The sequence below is a fragment of the Oncorhynchus kisutch genome, linkage group LG22, assembly GCF_002021735.2.
Source record: "Oncorhynchus kisutch isolate 150728-3 linkage group LG22, Okis_V2, whole genome shotgun sequence".
Taxonomy (NCBI): Eukaryota; Metazoa; Chordata; class Actinopteri; order Salmoniformes; family Salmonidae; genus Oncorhynchus; species Oncorhynchus kisutch.
Genome location: NC_034195.2, coordinates 58,649,838 through 58,675,863, shown reverse-complemented (window position 1 = coordinate 58,675,863; position 26,026 = coordinate 58,649,838). Strand labels below are relative to the sequence as shown.

At 45.6% G+C, this 26,026-nt stretch overlaps 1 protein-coding gene across 1 annotated transcript in view; it reads right to left on the bottom strand.

Annotated features, from left to right (window-relative positions):
• vwf (von Willebrand factor) overlaps positions 1 to 26,026 on the bottom strand; it is a 169,092-nt gene that overhangs the window by 111,126 nt on the left and 31,940 nt on the right. Inside the window, exons 17-20 of the mRNA XM_031801117.1 lie at positions 22,622 to 22,719; positions 22,220 to 22,371; positions 9,074 to 9,177; positions 4,743 to 4,881 (exon numbers count right to left, since the gene is read on the bottom strand). Coding sequence (XP_031656977.1) covers positions 4,743 to 4,881; positions 9,074 to 9,177; positions 22,220 to 22,371; positions 22,622 to 22,719 — 493 coding nt within the window. The remainder of the gene's footprint in view (positions 1 to 4,742; positions 4,882 to 9,073; positions 9,178 to 22,219; positions 22,372 to 22,621; positions 22,720 to 26,026) is intronic.

The following is a 26,026-nucleotide window of genomic DNA, read 5'->3' as shown; positions in this document are numbered from 1 at the left end:
ATATCATATGACATTTGTAATGTCTTTATTGTTTTGAAACTTCTGTATGTGTAATGTTGACTGTTTTTATTGTTTATTTCACTTTTGTATATTATCTACCTCACTTGCTTTGGCAATGTTAACACATGTTTCCCATGCCAATAAAGCCCCTTGAATTGAATTGAATTGAATTGAGATAAGCTAAGTAGTAACATTAACATGATGCCTTCTAATTGCAGTCGCTGCACTCATAATATACAGGAGAACGATCGCCTTAAGGCGAGGATAGCTGTGCTACAAGCCCAGCTTCAGATGCAATCGTTAGGCAAGGGTAATTTCAGTGTAGGAAAGGATGAAACAGCGTCTGTGCCACCAGTAAGTTAGTACAGATAGTAACGTTAGTAGTAACGTTAGTATAAATCCCCTCGCACGGTCCCCGCAGCCGGACAACTTTCTCACGGTTTCTGGAGGGAAATGCTGACAAATTGAAAACCCTAGTCATTACCCGCAGTATTAGACTTAAAACGAATCATCCAGCGATCATACATTGTTCACCAGGGGGTAGGGCTACCGACGTTAAGGCTAATCTGAAGATGGTGCTGGCTAAAGCTAAAACTGGCGAGTGTAGAGAGTATAGAGATATTGTTATCCACGTAGGCACCAACGATGTTAGGATGAAACAGTCAGAGATCACCAAGCGCAACATAGCTTCAGCGTGTAAATCAGCTAGAAAGATGTGTCGGCATCGAGTAATTGTCTCTGGCCCCCTCCCAGTTAGGGGGAGTGATGAGCTCTACAGCAGAGTCTCACAACTCAATCGCTGGTTGAAAACTGTTTTCTGCCCCTCCCAAAAGATAGAATTTGTAGCTAATTGTTCCTCATTCTGGGACTCATTCTGGGACTCATTCTGGGTGTTGCTAACATTTACGATAGCAAATTTGAATTTACAAAAATAAAAAGTTATGTTTTCGTCTTTTGAGCTTGTAGTCATGAAATCTATGCAGCCTACTCAATTTTATAGCTACTGTTTACAGGCCTCCTGGGCCGTATACAGCGTTCCTCATTGAGTTCCCCGACTTCCTATCAAACCTTGTAGTCATAACAGATAATTTTCAAATTTTTGGTGACTTTAATATTCACATGGAAAAGTCCACAGACTCACTCCAAAAGGCTTTCGGAGCCATCATCAACTCAGTGGGTTTTGTCCAACATGTCTCTGGACCTACTCACTGTCACAGTCATACTCTGGACCTAGTTTTGTCCCATGGAATAAATGTTGTGGATCTTAATGTTTTTCCTCATAATCCTGGACTATCGGACCACCATTTTATTACGTTTGCAATTGCAACAAATAATCTGCTCAGACCCAACCAAGGAACATCAAAAGTCGTGCTATAAATTCAAAGACAACACAAAGATTCCTTGATGTCCTTCCAGACTCCCAAGGACGCCAGAGGACAAAAATCTGTTAACCACCTAACTGAGGAACTCAATTTAACCTTGCGCAATACCCTAGATGCAGTTGCACCCCTAAAAACTAAAAAAAAATCTCATTAGAAACTAGCTCCCTGGTACACAGAAAAAACCCGAGCTCTAAAGCAAGCTTCCAGAAAATTGGAAGTGAAATGGCGCCACACCAAACTGGAAGTCTTCCGACTAGCTTGGAAAGACAGTACCGTACAGTATCAAAGAGCCCTTACTGCTGCTCGATCATCCCATTTTTCCAACTTTAATTGAGGAAAATAAGAACAATCCGAAATTCCTTTTTGATACTGTCGCAAAGCTAACTAAAAAGAAGCATTCCCCAAGAGAGGATGGCTTTCACTTCAGCAGTAATAAATTCATGAACTTCTTTGAGGAAAAGATCATGACTATTAGAAAGCAAATTACGGACTCCACTTTAAATCTGCGTATTCCTTCAAAGCTCAGTTGTCCTGAGTCTACACAACTCTGTCAGGACCTAGGATCAAGAGAGACACTCAAGTGTTTAAGTACTATATCTATTGATACAATGATGAAAATAATAATGGCCTCTAAACCTTCAAGGTGCATACTGGATCCTATTCCAACTAAACTACTGAAAGAGCTGCTTCCTGTGCTTGGCCCTCCTATGTTGAACATAATAAACGGCTCTCTATCCACCGGATGTGTACCAAACTCACTAAAAGTGGCAGTAATAAAGCCTCTCTTGAAAAAGCCAAACCTTGACCCAGAAAATATAAAAAACTATCGGCCTATATCGAATCTTCCATTCCTCTCAAAAAATTTTGAAAAGGCTGTTGCTCAGTAACTCACTGCCTTCCTGAAGACAAACAATGTATACGAAATGCTTCAGTCTGGTTTTAAAGCCCATCATAGCACTGAGACTGCACTTGTGAAGGTGGTAAATGACATTTTAATGGCATCAGACCGAGGGTGAGCATCTGTCCTCGTGCTCCTAGACCTTAGTGCTGCTTTTGATACCATCGATCACCACATTCTTTTGGAGAGATAGGAAACCCAAATTGGTCTACACGGACAAGTTCTGGCCTGGTTTAGATCTTATCTGTTGGAAAGATATCAGTTTGTCTCTGTCAATGGTTTGTCCTCTGACAAATCAACTGTAAATTTCGGTGTTCCTCAAGGTTCCGTTTTAGGACCACTATTGTTTTCACTATATATTTTACCTCTTGGGGATGTCATTCCAAACATAATGTTAACTTTCACTGCTATGCAGATGACACACAGCTGTACATTTCAATGAAACATGATGAAGCCCCAAAATTGCCCTCGCTAGAAGCATGTGTTTCAGACATAAGGAAGTGGATGGCTGCAAATGTTCTACTTTTAAACTCGGACAAAGCAGAGATGCTTGTTCTAGGTCCCAAGAAACAAAGAGATCTTCTGTTGAATCTGACAATTAATCTTAATGGTTGGACAGTCGTCTCAAATAAAACTGTGAAGGACCTCGGCGTTACTCTGGACCCTGATCTCTCTTTTGAAGACATATCAAGACTGTTTCAAGGACAGCTTTTTTCCATCTACGTAACATTGCAAAAATCAGAAACTTTGTCCAAAAATGACGCTGAAAAATGAATCCATGCTTTTGTCACTTCTAGATTAGACTACTGCAATGCTCTACTTTCCGTCTACCCGGATTTAGCACTAAATAATCTTCAGTTAGTGTTAAATACGGCTGCTAGAATCCTGACTAGAACCCCAAAATTTGATCATATTACTCCAGTTCTAGTCTCCCTGCACTGGCTTCCTGTGAAGGCAAGGGCTGTTTTCAAGGTTTTACTGCTAACCTACAAAGCATGGGCTTGCTCCTACCTATCTCTCTGATTTGGTCCTGCCGTACATACCTACACGTACGCTACGGTCACAAGACGTAGGCCTCCAAATTGTCCCTAGAATTTCTAAGCAAACAGCTGGAGGCAGGGCTTTCTCCTATAGAGCTCACTTTTTATGGAATGGTCTGCCTACCCATGTGAGAGACGCAAACTCGGTCTCAACCTTTAAGTCTTTACTGAAGACTCATCTCTTCAGTGGGTCATATGATTGAGTGTAGTCTGGCCCAGGAGTGTGAAGGTGAACGGAAAGGCCCTGGAACAACGAACCGCCCTTGCTGTCTCTGCCTGGCCGGTTCCCCTCTTTCCACTGGGATTCTCTGCCTCTAACCCTATTACAGGGGCTGAGTCACTGGCTTACTAGGGCTCTTTTATACCGTCCCTAGGAGGGGTGCGTCACTTGAGTGGGTTGAGTCACTGTTGTGATCTTCCTGTCTGGGTTGGCACCCCCCCTTGGGTTGTGCCGTGGTGTAGATCTTTGTGGGCTATACTCAGCCTTGTCTCAGGATCGTAAGTTGGTGGTTGAAGATATCCTTCTAGTGGTGTGGGGGCTGTGCTTTGGCAAAGTGGATGGGGTTATATCCTTCCTGTTTGGCCCTGTCCGGGGGTGTCCTCGGATGGGGCCACAGTGTCTCCTGACCCCTCCTGGGTCAGCCTCCAGTATTTATGCTGCAGTAGTTTATGTGTCGGGGGGCTAGGGTCAGTTTGTTATATCTGGAATACTTCTCCTGTCCTATCCGGTGTCCTGTGTGAATTTAAGTATGCTCTCTCTCATTCTCTCTTTCTCTCTTTCTTTCTCTCTCTCGGAGGACCTGAGCCCTAGGACCATGCCTCAGGACTAGCGGGCATGATGACTCCTTGCTGTCCCCAGTCCACCTGGCCGTGCTGCTGCTCCAGTTTCAACTGTTCTGCCTGTGATTATTATTATTTGACCATGCTGGTAATTTATGAACATTTGAGCATCTTGGCCATGTTCTGTTATAATCTCTACCCGGCACAGCCAGAAGAGGACTGTCCACCCCACATAGCCTGGTTCCTCTCTAGGTTTCTTCTTAGGTTTTGGCCTTTCTAGGGAGTTTTTCCTAGCCACCGTGCTTCTACACCTGCATTGCTTGCTGTTTGGGGTTTTAGGCTGGGTTACTGTACAGCACTTTGAGACATCAGCTGATGTACGAAGGAGAGTGGGGGGAGAGATGGAACGTTGGAGGGAGAGAGATGGAGGGACAGAGAGGATGGAGGTTGTGGAAGGAGAGAGAGAGAGGATGGAGAGAGTTAGGGGGGTGGAATTAGAGAGAAGAAGACACCAAGAATGAGTGGGGGGAGGGAAGATGGAGAGGTGGACGGAGAGAGAGGGTTGACATCATGATTACTTAACAACTTTGAGACAAGTACCAGGCATGACACACACGATAACACACAGTACCACAAACTGACCTGCGCCAGGACGTACTGACAAAGTCCAGGGAAGGAGTACTGGAGACCGTCGAAGGTGATGTAATGTCCTTCTCCCACTGTTCGACAAACACCATCACACACGTGCGCTGTACAGCTCCAATGTCTGTTCTCACACATACTGCACAGGACACAAACACAACATCAGAGAAAGATGTGGATGATTGTTACGTTAGGTATGGTCTCAACAAGGTGCATACCAGGTGATATTGTTACGTTAGGTATGGTCTCAACAAGGTGCATACCAGGTGATATTGTTATATATGGTCTCAACAAGGTGCATACCAGGTGATATTGTTAAGTTAGGTATGATCTCAACAAGGTGCATACCAGGTGATATTGTTATATATGGTCTCAACAAGATGCATACCAGGTGATATTGTTATATATGGTCTCAACAAGGTGCATACCAGGTGATATTGCTATATATGGTCTCAACAAGGTGCATACCAGGTGATATTGTTATATATGGTCTCAACAAGGTGCATACCAGGTGATATTGTTATATATGGTCTCAACAAGGTGCATACCAGGTGATATTGTTAAGTTAGGTATGATCTCAACAAGGTGCATACCAGGTGATATTGTTATATATGGTCTCAACAAGATGCATACCAGGTGATATTGTTATATATGGTCTCAACAAGGTGCATACCAGGTGATATTGTTATATATGGTCTCAACAAGGTGCATACCAGGTGATATTGTTATATATGGTCTCAACAAGGTGCATACCAGGTGATATTGTTAAGTTAGGTATGATCTCAACAAGGTGCATACCAGGTGATATTGTTATATATGGTCTCAACAAGGTGCATACCAGGTGATATTGTTATATATGGTCTCAACAAGGTGCATACCAGATGATATTGTTATATATGGTCTCAACAAGATGCATACCAGGTGATATTGTTATATATGGTCTCAACAAGATGCATACCAGGTGATATTGTTATATATGGTCTCAACAAGATGCATACCAGGTGATATTGTTATATATGGTCTCAACAAGGTGCATACCAGGTGATATTGTTATATATGGTCTCAACAAGGTGCATACCAGGTGATATTGTTATATATGGTCTCAACAAGGTGCATACCAGGTGATATTGTTAAGTTAGGTATGGTCTCAACAAGGTGCATACCAGGTGATATTGTTATATATGGTCTCAACAAGGTGCATACCAGGTGATATTGTTATATATGGTCTCAACAAGGTGCATACCAGATGATATTGTTATATATGGTCTCAACAAGATGCATACCAGGTGATATTGTTATATATGGTCTCAACAAGGTGCATACCAGGTGATATTGTTATATATGGTCTCAACAAGGTGCATACCAGGTGATATTGTTATATATGGTCTCAACAAGGTGCATACCAGGTGATATTGTTACGTTAGGTATGGTTTCAACAAGGTGCATACCAGGTGATATTGTTATATATGGTCTCAACAAGATGCATACCAGGTGATATTGTTATATATGGTCTCAACAAGGTGCATACCAGGTGATATTGGTATATATGGTCTCAACAAGGTGCATATATGGTCTAAGCCATTTACAGTTAAAGTCGTAAATTTACATACACCTTAGCCAAATACATTTAAACTCAGTTTTCACAATTCCTGAAATGTAATCCTAGTAAAACTTCTTAGGTCAGTTAGGGTTAGGATCACCACTTTATTTTAAGAATGTGAAATGTCAGAATAATAGTAGAGAAAATGATTTATTTCAGCTTTTATTTATTTCACCACGTTCCCAGAGGGTCAGAAGTTTACATACACTCAATTAGTATTTGGTAGCATTGCCTGGGTCAAACATTTCGAGTAGCCTTCCACAAGCTTCCCACAATACGTTGGGGGAATTTTGGCCCATTCCTCCTGACAGAGCTGGTGTAACTGAGTCAGGTGTATAGGCCTCCTTGCTCGCAAACACTTTTTCAGTTCTGCCCACAAATCTTCTATGGGATTAAGGTCAGGGCTTTGTGATGGCTACTCCAATACCTTGACTTTGTTGTCCTTAAGCCATTTTGCCACAACTTTGGAAGTATGCTTGGGGTCATTGTCCATTTGGAAGACACATTTGCAACCAAGCTTTAACTTCCTGACTGATGTCTTGAGATGTTTTCCTTTCTCATAAATCCATCTATTTTGTGAAGTGCACCAGTCCCTCCTGCAGCAAAGCACCCCCACAACATGATGCTACCACCCCCGTGCTTCACGGTGGGGATGGTGTTCTTCAGCTTGCAAGCTCCCCCTTTTTCCCTCCAAACATAACGATGGTCATTATGGCCAAACAGTTCTATTTTTGTTTCATCAGACCAGTGGACATTTCTCCAAAAAGTATGATCTTTGTCCCTATGTGCAGTTGCAAACCGTAGTCTGGATTTTCTATGTTGGTTTTGGAATAGTGGCTTCTGCCTTGCTGACTGGCCTTTCAGATTATGTTGATATAGGACTCGTTTTACTGTGGATATATATACTTTTTTCCCATGGTGTTTATATTTGCATACTATTGTTTGTACAGATGAACATGGTACCTTCAGGCATTTGGACATTTCTCCCAAGAATGAACCAGACTTGTGGAGGTCTACAATTTTTTCCTGATGTCTTAGCTGATTTCTTTTGATTTTCCTATGATGTCAAGCAAAGAGGCACTGCGTTTGAAGGTAGGCCTTGAAATATATCCACAGGCACACCTCCTATTGACTATCAGAAGCTTCTAAAGCCATGACATCATTTTCTGGAATTTTCCAAGCTGTTTAACCAGATATGCATTAGGGGGCGCTATTAACATTTTTGGATGAATAACGTTCCCGTTTTAAACAAGATATTTTGTCACGAAAAGATGCTCGACTATGCAAATAATTGACAGCTTTGGAAAGAAAACACTCTGACGTTTCCAAAACAGCAAAGATATTGTCTGTGAGTGCCACAGAACTAATGCTACAGGCGAAACCAAGAGGACATTTCATACAGGAAGTGCGCCAGATTTTGAATGCCCTGTGTTCCAATGTCTCCTTATATGGCTGTGAATGCGCCAGGAATGAGCCTACACTTTCTGTCGTTTCCCCAAGGTGTCTGCAGCATTGTGACATATTTGTAGGCAAATCATTGGAAGATTGACCTTAAGAGACTACATCTACCAGGTGGCCGCTTGGGGTCCTCCGTTGCAATTATTGCGTAATCTCCAGCTGCGTGTATTTTTCGTTTGTTTCGAGGAGAAACACAGCTGCCACGAATGATTTATCATTGAATAGATATGTGAAAAACACCTTGAGGATTGATTCTAAACAACGTTTGCCATGTTTCTGTCGATATTATGGAGTTAATTTGGTAAAAGTTCGGCATTGTAGAGACTGCATTTTCAGATTTTTTTCTTAGCCAAATGTGATGAACAAAACGGAGCGATTTCTCCTACACAAGTAATCTTTTTGGGAAAACTGAATATTTGCTATCTAACTGAGAGTCTCCTCATTGAAAACATCCGAAGTTCTTCAAAGGTAAATTATTTTATTTGAATGCTTTTCTTGTTTTTGTGAAAATGTTGCCTGCTGAATGCTAAGCTTAATGCTATGCTAGCTATCAATACTCTTACACAAATGCTTGTGTAGCTATGGTTGAAAAGCATATTTTGAAAATCTGAGATGACAGTGTTGTTAACAAAAGGCCAAGCAGGATGAACAAACGTGATGTCTCCTGAGTGAAAGCATCTGAAGTTCTTCAAAGGTAAATGATTTAATTGGGTTGCTTTTCTTATTTTCGTGAAAATGTTGCCTGCTGCCAGCACAGCCTAGCATAGCATTATGCTATGCTAAACTTACACAAATGCTTGTCTAGTGTTGGCTGTAACGCATATTTAGAAAATCTGAGATGACAGTGTTGTTAACAAAAGGCTAAGCTTGTGTTTGAATATATTTATTTAATTTCATTTGCGATTTTCATGAATAGGAAACATTGCGTTATGGTAATGTGCTTGAGGCTATGATTATGCTCCCGGATACGGGATTGCTCGTCGCTAGAGGTTAAAGGCACAGTCAACTTAGAGTATGTAAAACTTTTACACCCAGGAATTGTGATACAGTAAATTATAAGTTAAATAATTTGTCTGTAAACAATTGTTGGAAAAATAACGTGTCCATGCACAAAGTAGCTGTCCTAACCGACTTGCCAAAAACACGTTTTAATGACTCCATCCTAAGTGTATGTAAACTTCCGACTTCAACTGTACATACCAGGTGTTACGGTATGTTTTAAACCAGGTACTTACCAGGTTTTACATAAGGTACATCTAATTAAGGTACGTACCAGGTGTTACAGTCCATATTGATGCTCTGTCCAGGTGCATAGGCTCTGTTGTTATGGTAACACGGACACTGCTCTGGAGTGATGCACTCTCTCCTATGTCGAACCTGAATCAAACAATCAATCAAGTTTTTAAAACCATTTTTTAAAACAGGGACTGACCAGGTGACTGGTGGCTGGACTCTCTGGCCAATCAGTTACATGTATCTATCACTTAGTTCACACCCTGACAGACAGACAGACAGACAGACAGACAGACAGACAGACAGACAGACAGACAGACAGACAGACAGACAGACAGACAGACAGACAGACAGACCTTGACTAGGACGTAGGTTAGTGTCAAGGTCAGGGTTAGAGGTCAGGGATACGGACCGTGCCGTTTGGACAGAGACTGCCGGGGATACAGGCCAGACTGAAACAGTATTTATTTGGTGTTGTATTTTGTTAGGATCCCCATTAGCTGTTGCTAATCAGCAGCTACTCTTCATGGGGTCCAAACAAAACATGAAACATTACATAATACTAGAAACGTGCAAGCCCCGCCCACCTGAGGATCTCCTTTACAGCCATCTATTTCCTGTTTGAGGACTGCAAAATCCACTTGTTGACTTAAATCACGTTGGATTGAGTGAGGAAAATCCAATCAGGAAGTGCCTCTTATTTTGAAACCTCTCTGTTCCTAAGCATGCCTATCCTCCATTTAAAGGGATATCAACCAGATTCCTTTTTCTATGGCTTCCCTAAGGTGTCAGTCTTTAGACAGTTTCAGGCTTTTATTTTGAAAAATGAGTGTGAAGGATCACATTGCGTAAGTGGATAGGTGGGGGCTCTCAGAGTGAGTTTTGCGCAACTGAGTAAAGCGGCCAATGTTTCTCCCGCTGTTATTGAAAAAGCTACACACTCGGTTGATATATTATCGAATGTATATTTTAAAAACAACTTGAGGATTGATTATAAAAAACGTTTGACATGTTTCTGTGGACATTATGGATATCAGTTGGAATATACGTCTGCGTTGTCATGACCACTCTTTCCTGTGGATTTCTGAACATAACGCGACAAACAAACGTTGGTATTTTGGGTATAAAAATAATCTTTATGGAACAAAAGGAACATTTGTTGTGTAACTGGGAGTCTTGTGAGTGAAAACATCCGAAGATCATCAAAGGAATTGCTTTTCTGATTTTCGTGACCTAGCTACTTAATGCTTAGTGTATATAATGTTATGCGATGCTATCGATAAACTTACTCAAACGCTTGGATTGCGTTCGCTGTAAAGCATGATTTCAAAATCTGAGACGACAGGTGGATTAACAAAAGGCTAAGCTGTGTTTTGTAATATTGCACTTGTGATTTCATGAATATGAAATTTTTTGTAATAGTATTTGAATGTGGCGCAATGCTATTCAGCGGTTGCTGATGACAATTATCCCGGTACCGGGATGGGTAGCGTCACTGACTTGCCTTGTTAATTCCATAAAAATAAATATCACATTTAAAAACTCTGGGACCAGGGTCAGTATACAGACCAAACCCTGGAACCAGGGTCAGGGTACAGACCAAACTCTGGAAACAGGGTCAGGGTACAGACCAAACTCTGGAAACAGGGTCAGGGTACAGACCAAACTCTGGAAACAGGGTCAGGGTACAGACCAAACTCTGGAAACAGGGTCAGGGTACAGACCAAACTCTGGAAACAGGGACAGTATACAGACCAAACTCTGGAAACAGGGTCAGGGTACAGACCAAACTCTGGAAACAGGGTCAGTATACAGACCAAACTCTGGAAACAGGGTCAGGGTACAGACCAAACTCTGGAAACAGGGACAGTATACAGACCAAACTCTGGAAACAGGGTCAGGGTACAAACCAAACTCTGGAACCATGGTCAGTATACAGACCAAACTTTGCTGACCAAAATCAGGATACAGACCAAACTCTGGAAACAGGGTCAGGGTACAGACCAAACTCTGGAAACAGGGTCAGGGTACAGACCAAACTCTGGAACCAGGGTCAGGATACAGACCAAACTCTGGAACCAGGGTAAGGGTACAGACTAAACTCTGTGGACCAGGGTCAGGTTACAGACCAAACCCTGGGGACCACATTCAGGAACAATACCAAACTCTGTGGAACAGGGTAAGGGTACAGATCTAAATCTGGAACCATGGTCAGGGTACAGACAACTCTGGAATCAGGGTTAGGATACAGACCAAACCCTGGAACCAGGGTCAGTATACAGACCAAACTCTGGAAACAGGGTCAGGGTACAGACCAAACTCTGGAAACAGGGACAGTATACAGACCAAACTCTGGAAACAGGGTCAGGGTACAGACCAAACTCTGGAAACAGGGACAGTATACAGACCAAACTCTGGAAACAGGGTCAGGGTACAAACCAAACTCTGGAACCATGGTCAGTATACAGACCAAACTTTGCTGACCAAAATCAGGATACAGACCAAACTCTGGGAACCAGAGGCAGGTTACAGACCAAACTCTGGGAACCAGGGTCAGGATACAGGCCAAATTCTGGAACCAGGGTCAGGGTACAGACCAAACTCTGGAACCAGGGTCATGTTACAGACCAAACTCTGGAACCAGGGTGAGGATATAGATCAAACTCTGGAACCAGGGTCAGGGTACAGACCAAACTCTGGAAACAGGGTCAGTATACAGACCAAACTCTGGAACCAGGGTCAGGGTACAGACCAAACTCTGGAACCAGGGTCAGGTTACAGACCAAACTCTGGGGACCACATTCAGGAACAATTCCAAACTCTGTGGAACAGGGTAAGGGTACAGATCTACATCTGGAACCATGGTCAGTATAAAGATCAAATTCCGGGACCAGGGTCAGAGTACAAACCAAACTCTGGAACCATGGTCAGTATACAGGCCAAACTTTGCTGACCAAAATCAGGATACAGACCAAACTCTGGGAACCAGAGGCAGGTTACAGACCAAACTCTGGGAACCAGGGTCAGGATACAGACCAAACTCTAGGGACCAGGGTCAGGTTACAGGCCAAATTCTGGGGACAATGGTCATGATACAGTCAAACTCTGGGGACCAGGGTAATTGTCAGGTTACAGACCAAACTCTGGGACCAAAGTCAGGTTACAGACCAAACTCTGGGACCAAAGTCAGGTTACAGACCAAACTCTGGGACAAGGGACAGGGAACAGTCCAAACTCTTGTGAACAGGGTCAGGATACAGACCAAAGTCTGGGGACCAGGGTCAGGGTACAGACCAAACTCTGGGGACCAGGGTTGGGGGTGTACAGACCAAACTCTGGGGACCAGCGTCAAGGTACAGACCAAACTCTTGGGACCAGGGTCAGGATACAGTCCAAACTCTGGGGACCAGGGTCAGGGCACAGACCAAAGTCTGGAGATCAGGGTCAGGGTACAGACCAAAGTCTGGGGACAATTGTCAGGTTACAGACCAATTTCTGGGAACCATGGTCAGTATAAAAACCAAACTCTGGAACCAGGGTCAGGATACAGACCAAACTCTGGGGACCACATTCAGGAACAATTCCAAACTCTGTGGAACAGGGTAAGGGTACAGATCTACATCTGGAACCATGGTCAGTATAAAGATCAAATTCCGGGACCAGTGTCAGAGTACAAACCAAACTCTGGAACCATGGTCAGTATACAGACCAAACTTTGCTGACCAAAATCAGGATACAGACCAAACTCTGGGAACCAGAGGCAGGTTACAGACCAAACTCTGGGAACCAGGGTCAGGATACAGACCAAACTCTAGGGACCAGGGTCAGGTTACAGGCCAAATTCTGGAACCAGGGTCAGGGTACAGACCAAACTCTGGAACCAGGGTCATGTTACAGACCAAACTCTGGAACCAGGGTGAGGATATAGATCAAACTCTGGAACCAGGGTCAGGGTACAGACCAAACTCTGGAAACAGGGTCAGTATACAGACCAAACTCTGGAACCAGGGTCAGGGTACAGACCAAACTCTGGAACCAGGGTCAGGTTACAGACCAAACTCTGGAACCAGGGTCAGGGTACAGACCAAACTCTGGAACCAGGGTCATGATACAGACCAAACTCTGGAACCAGGGTAAGGGTACAGCCTAAACTCTGTGGACCAGGGTCAGGTTACAGACCAAACTCTGGGGACCACATTCAGGAACAATTCCAAACTCTGTGGAACAGGGTAAGGGTACAGATCTACATCTGGAACCATGGTCAGTATAAAGATCAAATTCCGGGACCAGGGTCAGAGTACAAACCAAACTCTGGAACCATGGTCAGTATACAGGCCAAACTTTGCTGACCAAAATCAGGATACAGACCAAACTCTGGGAACCAGAGGCAGGTTACAGACCAAACTCTGGGAACCAGGGTCACGATACAGACCAAACCCTGGAACCAGGGTCAGGGTACAGACCAAACTCTGGAAACAGGGTCAGGGTACAGACCAAACTCTGGAAACAGGGTCAGGGTACAGACCAAACTCTGGAAACAGGGTCAGGGTACAGACCAAACTCTGGAACCAGGGTCAGGGTACAGACCAAACTCTGGAACCAGGGTCAGGTTACAGACCAAACTCTGGGGACCACATTCAGGAACAATTCCAAACTCTGTGGAACAGGGTAAGGGTACAGATCTACATCTGGAACCATGGTCAGTATAAAGATCAAATTCCGGGACCAGGGTCAGAGTACAAACCAAACTCTGGAACCATGGTCAGTATACAGGCCAAACTTTGCTGACCAAAATCAGGATACAGACCAAACTCTGGGAACCAGAGGCAGGTTACAGACCAAACTCTGGGAACCAGGGTCAGGATACAGACCAAACTCTAGGGACCAGGGTCAGGTTACAGGCCAAATTCTGGGGACAATGGTCATGATACAGTCAAACTCTGGGGACCAGGGTAATTGTCAGGTTACAGACCAAACTCTGGGACCAAAGTCAGGTTACAGACCAAACTCTGGGACCAAAGTCAGGTTACAGACCAAACTCTGGGACAAGGGACAGGGAACAGTCCAAACTCTTGTGAACAGGGTCAGGATACAGACCAAAGTCTGGGGACCAGGGTCAGGGTACAGACCAAACTCTGGGGACCAGGGTTGGGGGTGTACAGACCAAACTCTGGGGACCAGCGTCAAGGTACAGACCAAACTCTTGGGACCAGGGTCAGGATACAGTCCAAACTCTGGGGACCAGGGTCAGGGCACAGACCAAAGTCTGGAGATCAGGGTCAGGGTACAGACCAAAGTCTGGGGACAATTGTCAGGTTACAGACCAATTTCTGGGAACCATGGTCAGTATAAAAACCAAACTCTGGAACCAGGGTCAGGATACAGACCAAACTCTGGGGACCACATTCAGGAACAATTCCAAACTCTGTGGAACAGGGTAAGGGTACAGATCTACATCTGGAACCATGGTCAGTATAAAGATCAAATTCCGGGACCAGTGTCAGAGTACAAACCAAACTCTGGAACCATGGTCAGTATACAGACCAAACTTTGCTGACCAAAATCAGGATACAGACCAAACTCTGGGAACCAGAGGCAGGTTACAGACCAAACTCTGGGAACCAGGGTCAGGATACAGACCAAACTCTAGGGACCAGGGTCAGGTTACAGGCCAAATTCTGGAACCAGGGTCAGGGTACAGACCAAACTCTGGAACCAGGGTCATGTTACAGACCAAACTCTGGAACCAGGGTGAGGATATAGATCAAACTCTGGAACCAGGGTCAGGGTACAGACCAAACTCTGGAAACAGGGTCAGTATACAGACCAAACTCTGGAACCAGGGTCAGGGTACAGACCAAACTCTGGAACCAGGGTCAGGTTACAGACCAAACTCTGGAACCAGGGTCAGGGTACAGACCAAACTCTGGAACCAGGGTCATGATACAGACCAAACTCTGGAACCAGGGTAAGGGTACAGCCTAAACTCTGTGGACCAGGGTCAGGTTACAGACCAAACTCTGGGGACCACATTCAGGAACAATTCCAAACTCTGTGGAACAGGGTAAGGGTACAGATCTACATCTGGAACCATGGTCAGTATAAAGATCAAATTCCGGGACCAGGGTCAGAGTACAAACCAAACTCTGGAACCATGGTCAGTATACAGGCCAAACTTTGCTGACCAAAATCAGGATACAGACCAAACTCTGGGAACCAGAGGCAGGTTACAGACCAAACTCTGGGAACCAGGGTCACGATACAGACCAAACCCTGGAACCAGGGTCAGGGTACAGACCAAACTCTGGAAACAGGGTCAGGGTACAGACCAAACTCTGGAAACAGGGTCAGGGTACAGACCAAACTCTGGAAACAGGGTCAGGGTACAGACCAAACTCTGGAACCAGGGTCAGGGTACAGACCAAACTCTGGAACCAGGGTCAGGTTACAGACCAAACTCTGGGGACCACATTCAGGAACAATTCCAAACTCTGTGGAACAGGGTAAGGGTACAGATCTACATCTGGAACCATGGTCAGTATAAAGATCAAATTCCGGGACCAGGGTCAGAGTACAAACCAAACTCTGGAACTATGGTCAGTATACAGGCCAAACTTTGCTGACCAAAATCAGGATACAGACCAAACTCTGGGAACCAGAGGCAGGTTACAGACCAAACTCTGGGAACCAGGGTCAGGATACAGACCAAACTCTAGGGACCAGGGTCAGGTTACAGGCCAAATTCTGGGGACAATGGTCATGATACAGTCAAACTCTGGGGACCAGGGTAATTGTCAGGTTACAGACCAAACTCTGGGACCAAAGTCAGGTTACAGACCAAACTCTGGGACCAAAGTCAGGTTACAGACCAAACTCTGGGACAAGGGACAGGGAACAGTCCAAACTCTTGTGAACAGGGTCAGGATACAGACCAAAGTCTGGGGACCAGGGTCAGGGTACAGACCAAACTCTGGGGACCAGGGTTGGGGGTGTACAGACCAAACTCTGGGGACCAGCGTCAAGGTACAGACCAAAGTCTGGGGACCAGGGTCAGGATAAAGTCCAAACTCTGGGGACCAGGGTCAGGGCACAGACCAAAGTCTGGAGATCAGGGTCAGGGTACAGACCAAAGTCTGGGGACAATTGTCAGGTTACAGACCAATTTCTGGGAACCATGGTCAGTATAAAAACCAAACTCTGGAACCAGGGTCAGGATACAGACCAAACTCTGGGGACCACATTCAGGAACAATTCCAAACTCTGTGGAACAGGGTAAGGGTACAGATCTACATCTGGAACCATGGTCAGTATAAAGATCAAATTCCGGGACCAGTGTCAGAGTACAAACCAAACTCTGGAACCATGGTCAGTATACAGACCAAACTTTGCTGACCAAAATCAGGATACAGACCAAACTCTGGGAACCAGAGGCAGGTTACAGACCAAACTCTGGGAACCAGGGTCAGGATACAGACCAAACTCTAGGGACCAGGGTCAGGTTACAGGCCAAATTCTGGAACCAGGGTCAGGGTACAGACCAAACTCTGGAACCAGGGTCATGTTACAGACCAAACTCTGGAACCAGGGTGAGGATACAGACCAAACTCTGGAACCAGGGTAAGGGTACAGCCTAAACTCTGTGGACCAGGGTCAGGTTACAGACCAAACTCTGGGGACCACATTCAGGAACAATTCCAAACTCTGTGGAACAGGGTAAGGGTACAGATCTACATCTGGAACCATGGTCAGTATAAAGATCAAATTCCGGGACCAGGGTCAGAGTACAAACCAAACTCTGGAACCATGGTCAGTATACAGGCCAAACTTTGCTGACCAAAATCAGGATACAGACCAAACTCTGGGAACCAGAGGCAGGTTACAGACCAAACTCTGGGAACCAGGGTCACGATACAGACCAAACCCTGGAACCAGGGTCAGGGTACAGACCAAACTCTGGAAACAGGGTCAGGGTACAGACCAAACTCTGGAAACAGGGTCAGGGTACAGACCAAACTCTGGAAACAGGGTCAGGGTACAGACCAAACTCTGGAAACAGGGTCAGGGTACAGACCAAACTCTGGAAACAGGGTCAGGGTACAGACCAAACTCTGGAAACAGGGTCAGGGTACAGACCAAACTCTGGAAACAGGGTCAGGGTACAGACCAAACTCTGGAAACAGGGTCAGGGTACAGACCAAACTCTGGAAACAGGGTCAGGGTACAGACCAAACTCTGGAACCAGGGTCAGGATACAGACCAAACTCTGGAACCAGGGTAAGGGCACAGACTAAACTCTGTGGACCAGGGTCAGGTTACAGACCAAACCCTGGGGACCACATTCAGGAACAATACCAAACTCTGTGGAACAGGGTAAGGGTACAGATCTAAATCTGGAACAATGGTCAGGGTACAGACAACTCTGGAACCAGGGTTAGGATACAGACCAAACCCTGGAACCAGGGTCAGTATACAGACCAAACTCTGGAAACAGGGTCAGGGTACAGACCAAACTCTGGAAACAGGGACAGTATACAGACCAAACTCTGGAAACAGGGTCAGGGTACAGACCAAACTCTGGAAACAGGGTCAGTGTACAGACCAAACTCTGGAAACAGGGACAGTATACAGACCAAACTCTGGAATCAGGGTCAGGGTACAACCCAAACTCTGGAACCATGGTCAGTATACAGACCAAACTTTGCTGACCAAAATCAGGATACAGACCAAACTTTGCTGACCAAAATCAGGATACAGACCAAACTCTGGAACCAGGGTAAGGGTACAGACTAAACTCTGTGGACCAGGGTCAGGTTACAGACCAAACCCTGGGGACCACATTCAGGAACAATACCAAACTCTGTGGAACAGGGTAAGGGTACAGATCTAAATCTGGAACCATGGTCAGGGTACAGACAACTCTGGAACCAGGGTTAGGATACAGACCAAACCCTGGAACCAGGGTCAGTATACAGACCAAACTCTGGAAACAGGGTCAGGGTACAGACCAAACTCTGGAAACAGGGACAGTATACAGACCAAACTCTGGAAACAGGGTCAGGGTACAGACCAAACTCTGGAAACAGGGACAGTATACAGACCAAACTCTGGAAACAGGGTCAGGGTACAAACCAAACTCTGGAACCATGGTCAGTATACAGACCAAACTTTGCTGACCAAAATCAGGATACAGACCAAACTCTGGGAACCAGAGGCAGGTTACAGACCAAACTCTGGGAACCAGGGTCAGGATACAGGCCAAATTCTGGAACCAGGGTCAGGGTACAGACCAAACTCTGGAACCAGGGTCATGTTACAGACCAAACTCTGGAACCAGGGTGAGGATATAGATCAAACTCTGGAAACAGGGTCAGGGTACAGACCAAACTCTGGAACCAGGGTCAGGGTACAGACCAAACTCTGGAACCAGGGTCAGGGTACAGACCAAACTCTGGAACCAGGGTCAGGGTACAGACCAAACTCTGGAACCAGGGTCAGGGTACAGACCAAACTCTGGAAACAGGGTCAGCGTACAGACCAAACTCTGGAAACAGGGACAGTATACAGACCAAACTCTGGAAACAGGGTCAGGGTACAAACCAAACTCTGGAACCATGGTCAGTATACAGACCAAACTTTGCTGACCAAAATCAGGATACAGACCAAACTCTGGAAACAGGGTCAGGGTACAGACCAAACTCTGGAAACAGGGTCAGGGTACAGACCAAACTCTGGAAACAGGGTCAGGATACAGACCAAACTCTGGAACCAGGGTAAGGGTACAGACTAAACTCTGTGGACCAGGGTCAGGTTACAGACCAAACCCTGGGGACCACATTCAGGAACAATACCAAACTCTGTGGAACAGGGTAAGGGTACAGATCTAAATCTGGAACCAGGGTTAGGATACAGACCAAACCCTGGAACCAGGGTCAGTATACAGACCAAACTCTGGAAACAGGGTCAGGGTACAGACCAAACTCTGGAAACAGGGACAGTATACAGACCAAACTCTGGAAACAGGGTCAGGGTACAGACCAAACTCTGGAAACAGGGACAGTATACAGACCAAACTCTGGAAACAGGGTCAGGGTACAGACCAAACTTTGCTGACCAAAATCAGGATACAGACCAAACTCTGGGAACCAGAGGCAGGTTACAGACCAAACCCTGGGAACCAGGGTCAGGATACAGGCCAAATTCTGGAACCAGGGTCAGGGTACAGACCAAACTCTGGAACCAGGGTCATGTTACAGACCAAACTCTGGAACCAGGGTGAGGATATAGATCAAACTCTGGAACCAGGGTCAGGGTACAGACCAAACTCTGGAAACAGGGTCAGTATACAGACCAAACTCTGGAACCAGGGTCAGGGTACAGACCAAACTCTGGAACCAGGGTCAGGTTACAGACCAAACTCTGGAACCAGGGTCAGGGTACAGACCAAACTCTGGAACCAGGGTCAGGTTACAGACCAAACTCTGGGGACCACATTCAGGAACAATTCCAAACTCTGTGGAACAGGGTAAGGGTACAGATCTACATCTGGAACCATGGTCAGTATAAAGATCAAATTCCGGGACCAGGGTCAGAGTACAAACCAAACTCTGGAACCATGGTCAGTATACAGGCCAAACCTTGCTGACCAAAATCAGGATACAGACCAAACTCTGGGAACCAGAGGCAGGTTACAGACCAAACTCTGGGAACCAGGGTCAGGATACAGACCAAACTCTAGGGACCAGGGTCAGGTTACAGGCCAAATTCTGGGGACAATGGTCATGATACAGTCAAACTCTGGGGACCAGGGTAATTGTCAGGTTACAGACCAAACTCTGGGACCAAAGTCAGGTTACAGACCAAACTCTGGGACCAAAGTCAGGTTACAGACCAAACTCTGGGACAAGGGACAGGGAACAGTCCAAACTCTTGTGAACAGGGTCAGGATACAGACCAAAGTCTGGGGACCAGGGTCAGGGTACAGACCAAACTCTGGGGACCAGGGTTGGGGGTGTACAGACCAAACTCTGGGGACCAGGGTCAAGGTACAGACCAAACTCTTGGGACCAGGGTCAGGATACAGTCCAAACTCTGGGGACCAGGGTCAGGGCACAGACCAAAGTCTGGAGATCAGGGTCAGGGTACAGACCAAAGTCTGGGGACAATTGTCAGGTTACAGACCAATTTCTGGGGACCAGGGTCAGGATACAGACCAAACTCTGGGGACCAGGGTCAGGATACAGACCCAAATCTGGGGACCAGGGTCAGGATACAGAACAAACTATGGGGACCAGGGTAAGGGTACAGACCAAACTCTGGGGACCAGGGTAAGGGTACAGACCAAACTCTGGGGACCAAATTCAGACACAAGACCAAACTCTGTGGAACAGGGTAAGGGTACAGATCTAAATCTGGAACCATGGTCAGTATAAAGACCAAACTGTGGGACCAGGGTCGGGTTACAGTCTAAACTCTGGGGAACAGGGTCAAGGTCAGTATACAGACCAAACTCTGGGGACCAGGGTCAGGATACAGACCAAACTCTGTGGACCAGGGTCAGGGTACAGACCAAACTCTGGGGACCAGGATAAGGGTACAGACCAAACTCTGGAGACTAGGGTAAGGTTACAGACCAAACTCTGGGGACCAGGGTAAGGGTCAGGTTACAGACCAAACTCTGGTACAGACCAAACTCTGGGGACCCGGGTCAGGATACAGACCAAACTCTGGGGACCAGGGTCAGGGTACAGACCAAACTCTGGGGACTAGGGTCAGGGTACAGACCAAACCCAGTGGACCAGGGTAAGGGTACAAACCAAACTCTGGGGACCAGGGTCAGGTTACAGACCAAAGTCTGGGGACCAGGGTCATGGTACAGACCACACTCTGGGGAGTAGGGTAAGGGTACAGACCAAACTCTGGGGACCTAGGTAAGGGTCAGGTTACAGACCAAACTCTGGGGACCAGGGTAAGGGACAGGTTACAGACCAAACTCTGGGGACCAGGGTTAGGGTCAGGTTACAGACCAAACTCTGGGGACCAAAATCAGGTTACAGACCAAGCTCTGGGGACCAGGGTCAGGGAACAGACCAACCTCTGGGGACCAGGGTCAGGGTACAGACCAACCTCTGGGGACCAGGATAAGGGTACAGACCAACCTCTGGGGACCAGGGTAAGGGTACAGACCAACCTCTGGGGACCAGGGTAAGGGTACAGACCAAACTCTGGGGACCAGGGTCAGGGTACAGACCAAAATCTGGGGACCAGGTTAAGGGTCAGAGTATGTGTGCTGCTGAATCAAATAATCACCTCATCATTAAGCTTCTATTATTTGAATCAGCTGTGTAGTGCTAGGGCAATAACCAAGACTTGCTCCTTGGGGTGGCCACAGGACCCAGTTTGGGAAACCATGACCTAGAGACAAATTACTGGGTGGCTTAGTATTTCTCAGTAAGGCCTAGACAATCAATAGTTTCTACTGTTCTAATCCATTGTTACTCAGCCCTCTGTGTTTGAGTTTTTGACCACCCTATATTGGTCTCCAGCCCCAAATTTCTAAGGTTCTCCACTATGAGCTCTAAACTGAACATACAACACAGTGGATCTGTCATCGTTTTGAATGTGGTATAGATGTCATTTAAGACTGCATTCTACGGCCCAGTACATTACTGGGGAAAGCTTCCTGCCATCCAGGACCTCTATACCAGGCGGTGTCAGAGGAAGGCCCCAAAAATGGTCAAAGGCTCCAGCCATCCTAGTCATAGACGGTTCTCTCTGCTACCTCACAGTAAGCGGTAACGGAGAGCCAAGTCTAGGTCCAAGAGGCTCAGGGTTAGGGTCAGTGTCGGGTCGGGTCGGGGTTAGGGTCAAGGATTGAGGTTGCGGTCAGAGCCAGGGTTTGGCTTGGGGTCAAGGTTAGGGTTAGGTTTAGGGTTAGGGTAGGGTTAAGGTCAGGATCAGGGTCGGGTCAGGGATAGGTTCAAGGTCGGGGTTGGGGTTAGGGTTGGGGTCAGAGTTAGGGTTAGGGTCAGGGTAAGGGTTAGGGTAAGGGTTAGGGTCAGGACGTGGTTGGGTTTAGGGTGGGGGTTAAGGTTAAGGTTGGAGTTAGGGTCAGGGTCAGGGTTGGGGTTAAGGTCAGGGTTGGGGTTAGGGCCAGGGTTGGGGTTAGGGTTAGGGTCAGTGTACGTACCGTGCCGTTGGGACAGAGACACCCGGGGATACAGGCCAGACTGAGACAGGGTAAGTCCAGATTCTGACAGGTTCTAGAACACTCCAGACCCTCCTCCCCTCCCTCACACCCAACACGCCTCAGAGGGGGGACACAGGTAGCCGCACGGCGCTCTGGACACATAAACACATATAAAGCTCAGGAAAGTTATATTGTACCAGAAATTATACTTTGAACAATATAATAAAATATGTATTACTTTTAACAATATAGTATATATTAATATATAATACTTTTTTAGTTCATGCAGAGATATTAAATACATGCACACGTACACAGACAGACAGACAGACAGACAGACAAGCACATACACTCACTCAGGTATGCACACGCCACACACACACACACACAGACACACAATACCTCTGGAGGGTGGCTGGTCATCCTGGAAGAACATGTCAGACAGCATAAATCCACTCATCTCAGTAGAGCTGCAGCTCATAGATCCGTTCTCACAGTAACTACACACACACACACGCACACACACATGTCAGTTTGGGTAAAAGTGTGTTTGAGTGTGTGCTTTATTCTATAGCTAGATGACTAGAGTCAAGTATAATTTCTGTCTTTATCTGTTGTGGTCTAGTACTGTCTGTCTGTCTTCATCTGTTGTGGTCTAGTACTGTCTTTCTGTCTTTATCTGTTGTGGTCTATTACTGTCTTTTTTTGTTGTCGCCTAGTACTGTCTTTATCTGTTGTGGTCTACAAGGTACAAGGTGAGCGCTACCATCAGTCCTGTGTCATGCCAACAGTAAAGCATCCTGAGACCATTCATGTGTGGGGTTGCTTCTCAGCCAAGGGAGTGGGCTCACTCACAATTTTGCCAAAGAACACAGCCATGAATAAAGAATGGTACCAACACATCCTCCGAGAGCAACTTCTCCCAACCATCCAGAAACAGTTTGGTGACGAACAATGCAGTGGCTCGGGAAACAAAACATCGATATTTTGGGTCCATGGTCAGGAAACTCCCCAGTCCTTAATCCCATTGAGAACTTGTGGTCAATGTTCAGGAGGCGGGTGGACAAGCAAAAACAGAAATTCTGACAAACTTCAAGCATTGATTATGCAAGAATGGGCTGCCATCAGTCAGGATGTGGCCCAGAAGTTAATTGACAGCATGCCAGGGCGGATTGCAGAGGTCTTGAAAAAGAAGGGTCAACACTGCAAATATTGACTCTTTGCATCAACTTCATGTAATTGTCAATAAAAGCCTTTGACACTTATGACATGCTTGTAATTATACTTCAGTATTCCATGGTAACATCTGACAAAAATATCTAAAGACACTGAAGAGGCAAACTTTGTGAAAATTCATATTTGTGTCATGCTCAAAACTTTTGGCCACGACTGTATAGCTAGAGGACTCCTGGGCCCTCATTTATCAACCTTGCGTTTTGTGTGTAAGCACAAATCTATGAATTAATCATAAATGGGATCATTTCCAAGCAAAGCGTGAGATTGATCAACATGAATGTTTGCTTCAGGTTGTGCATACATGTATGCCCAGTCATGACCATGAGAAAGCACAGTGCCTAGTTGTGGAATACCTGCACTTCAAGCATGAATGGGAAAAATATACATGAATGTTGAAAACTATTTGAAAAGAAAAAGCTTCAAGTCATAATGTGCAGGTGGTATGTGATACAGAAAATATGCTACTCAATGTGGTGGCAAGGTGGAACACACCTCGTTCATTCTGCAGAACAGCAATGTTTGCCTGTTCACCTACAGGAGGGAGCTGTTGAGGATGGATGGCTTAAGACAGTACTAGACACACCGCTTATTGGTGTGTGTAACCTAAACATTTGAAGAATATTTGCCATTGCTAAAACAACTTGAAATGGCATAATGGTCCTCACTTTGTAGCTATGTCTTTATTTTCACAGGTCAAACCAGAACTGAGAGAGCCAAATAAAAATGTTTGGTTGTATTTTTACAGGTCAAACCAGAACTGAGAGAGCCAAATAAAAATGTTTGGTTGTATTTTTACAGGTCAAACCAGAACTGAGAGAGCCAAATAAAAATGTTTGGTTATCAAACATATCACTAGCACCTCTGTTTCAGTCACTAGCACCTCTGTTTCAGGCACTAGCACCTCTGGTTCAGTCACTAGCACCTCTGGTTCAGTCACTAGCACCTCTGGTTCAGTCTCTAATCAAATCAAATCAAATCAAATCAAATTGTATTTGTCACATACACATGGTTAGCAGATGTTAATGCGAGTGTAGCGAAATGCTTGTGCTTCTAGTTCCGACAATGCAGTAATAACGAACAAGTAATCTAACTAACAATTCCAAAAAAACTACTGTCTTATAGACAGTGTAAGGGGATAAGGAATACGTACATAAGGATATATGAATGAGTTATGGTACAAAGCAGCATAGGCAAGATACAGTAGATGATATCGAGTACAGTATAACATATGAGATGAGTATGTAAACAAAGTGGCATAGTTAAAGTGGCTAGTGATACATGTATTACATAAGGATGCAGTCGATGATATAGAGTACAGTATATACATATGCATATGAGATGAATAATGTAGGGTAAGTAACATTATATAAGGTAGCATTGTTTAAAGTGGCTAGTGATATATTTACATAATTTCCCATCAATTCCCATTATTAAAGTGGCTAGAGTTGAGTCAGTGTCATTGACAGTGTGTTGGCAGCAGCCACTCAATGTTAGTGGTGGCTGTTTAACAGTCTCTAGCACCTCTGGTTCAGTCTCTAGCACCTCTGTTTCAATCACTAGCACCTCTGTTTCAGTCACTAGCACCTCTGTTTCAGTCACTAGCACTTCTGTTTCAGCCACTAGCACCTCTGTTTCAGTCACTAGCACCTCTGTTTCAGTCCCTAGCACCTCTGTTTCAGTCACTAGCACCTCTGTTTCAGTCACTAGCACCTCTGGTTCAGTCACTAGCACCTCTGGTTCAGTCTCTAGCACCTCTGGTTCAGTCTCTAGCACCTCTGGTTCAGTCTCTAGCACCTCTGTTTCAGTCACTAGCACCTCTGTTTCAGTCACTAGCACCTCTGTTCCAGTCACTAGCACCTCTGTTTCAGGCACCAACACCTCTGGTTCAGACACTAGCACTTCTGTTTCAGTCACTAGCACCTCTGGTTCACTCACTAGCACCTCTGGTTCACTCACTAGCACCTCTGGTTCAGGGACTAGCACCTCTGTTTCAGACACTAGCACCTCTGTGTCAGACACTAGCACCTCTGTTTCAGACACTAGCACCTCTGTTTCAGTCACTGGCACCTCTGTTTCAGTCACTGGCACCTCTGTTTCAGTCACTGGCACCTCTGTTTCAGACACTGGCACCTCTGTTTCAGACACTGGCACCTCTGTTTCAGACACTAACACCTCTGTTTCAGACACTAACACCTCTGTTTCAGACACTAGCACCTCTGTTTCAGTCACTAGCACCTCTGTTTCAGTCACTAGCACCTCTGTTTCAGTCACTAGCACCTCTGTTTCAGTCACTAGCACCTCTGTTTCAGACACTAACACCTCTGTTTCAGACACTAACACCTCTGTTTCAGTCACTAGCACCTCTGTTTCAGACACTAGCACTTCTGTTTCAGCCACTAGCACCTCTGTTTCAGACACTAAGACCTCTGTTTCAGACACTAACACCTCTGTTTCAGTCACTAGAACCTCTGGTTCAGACTCCAACACCTCTGGTTCAGACACTAACACTTCTGTTTCAGCCACTAGCACCTCTGTTTCAGTCACTAGCACCTCTGTTTCAGTCACTAGCAC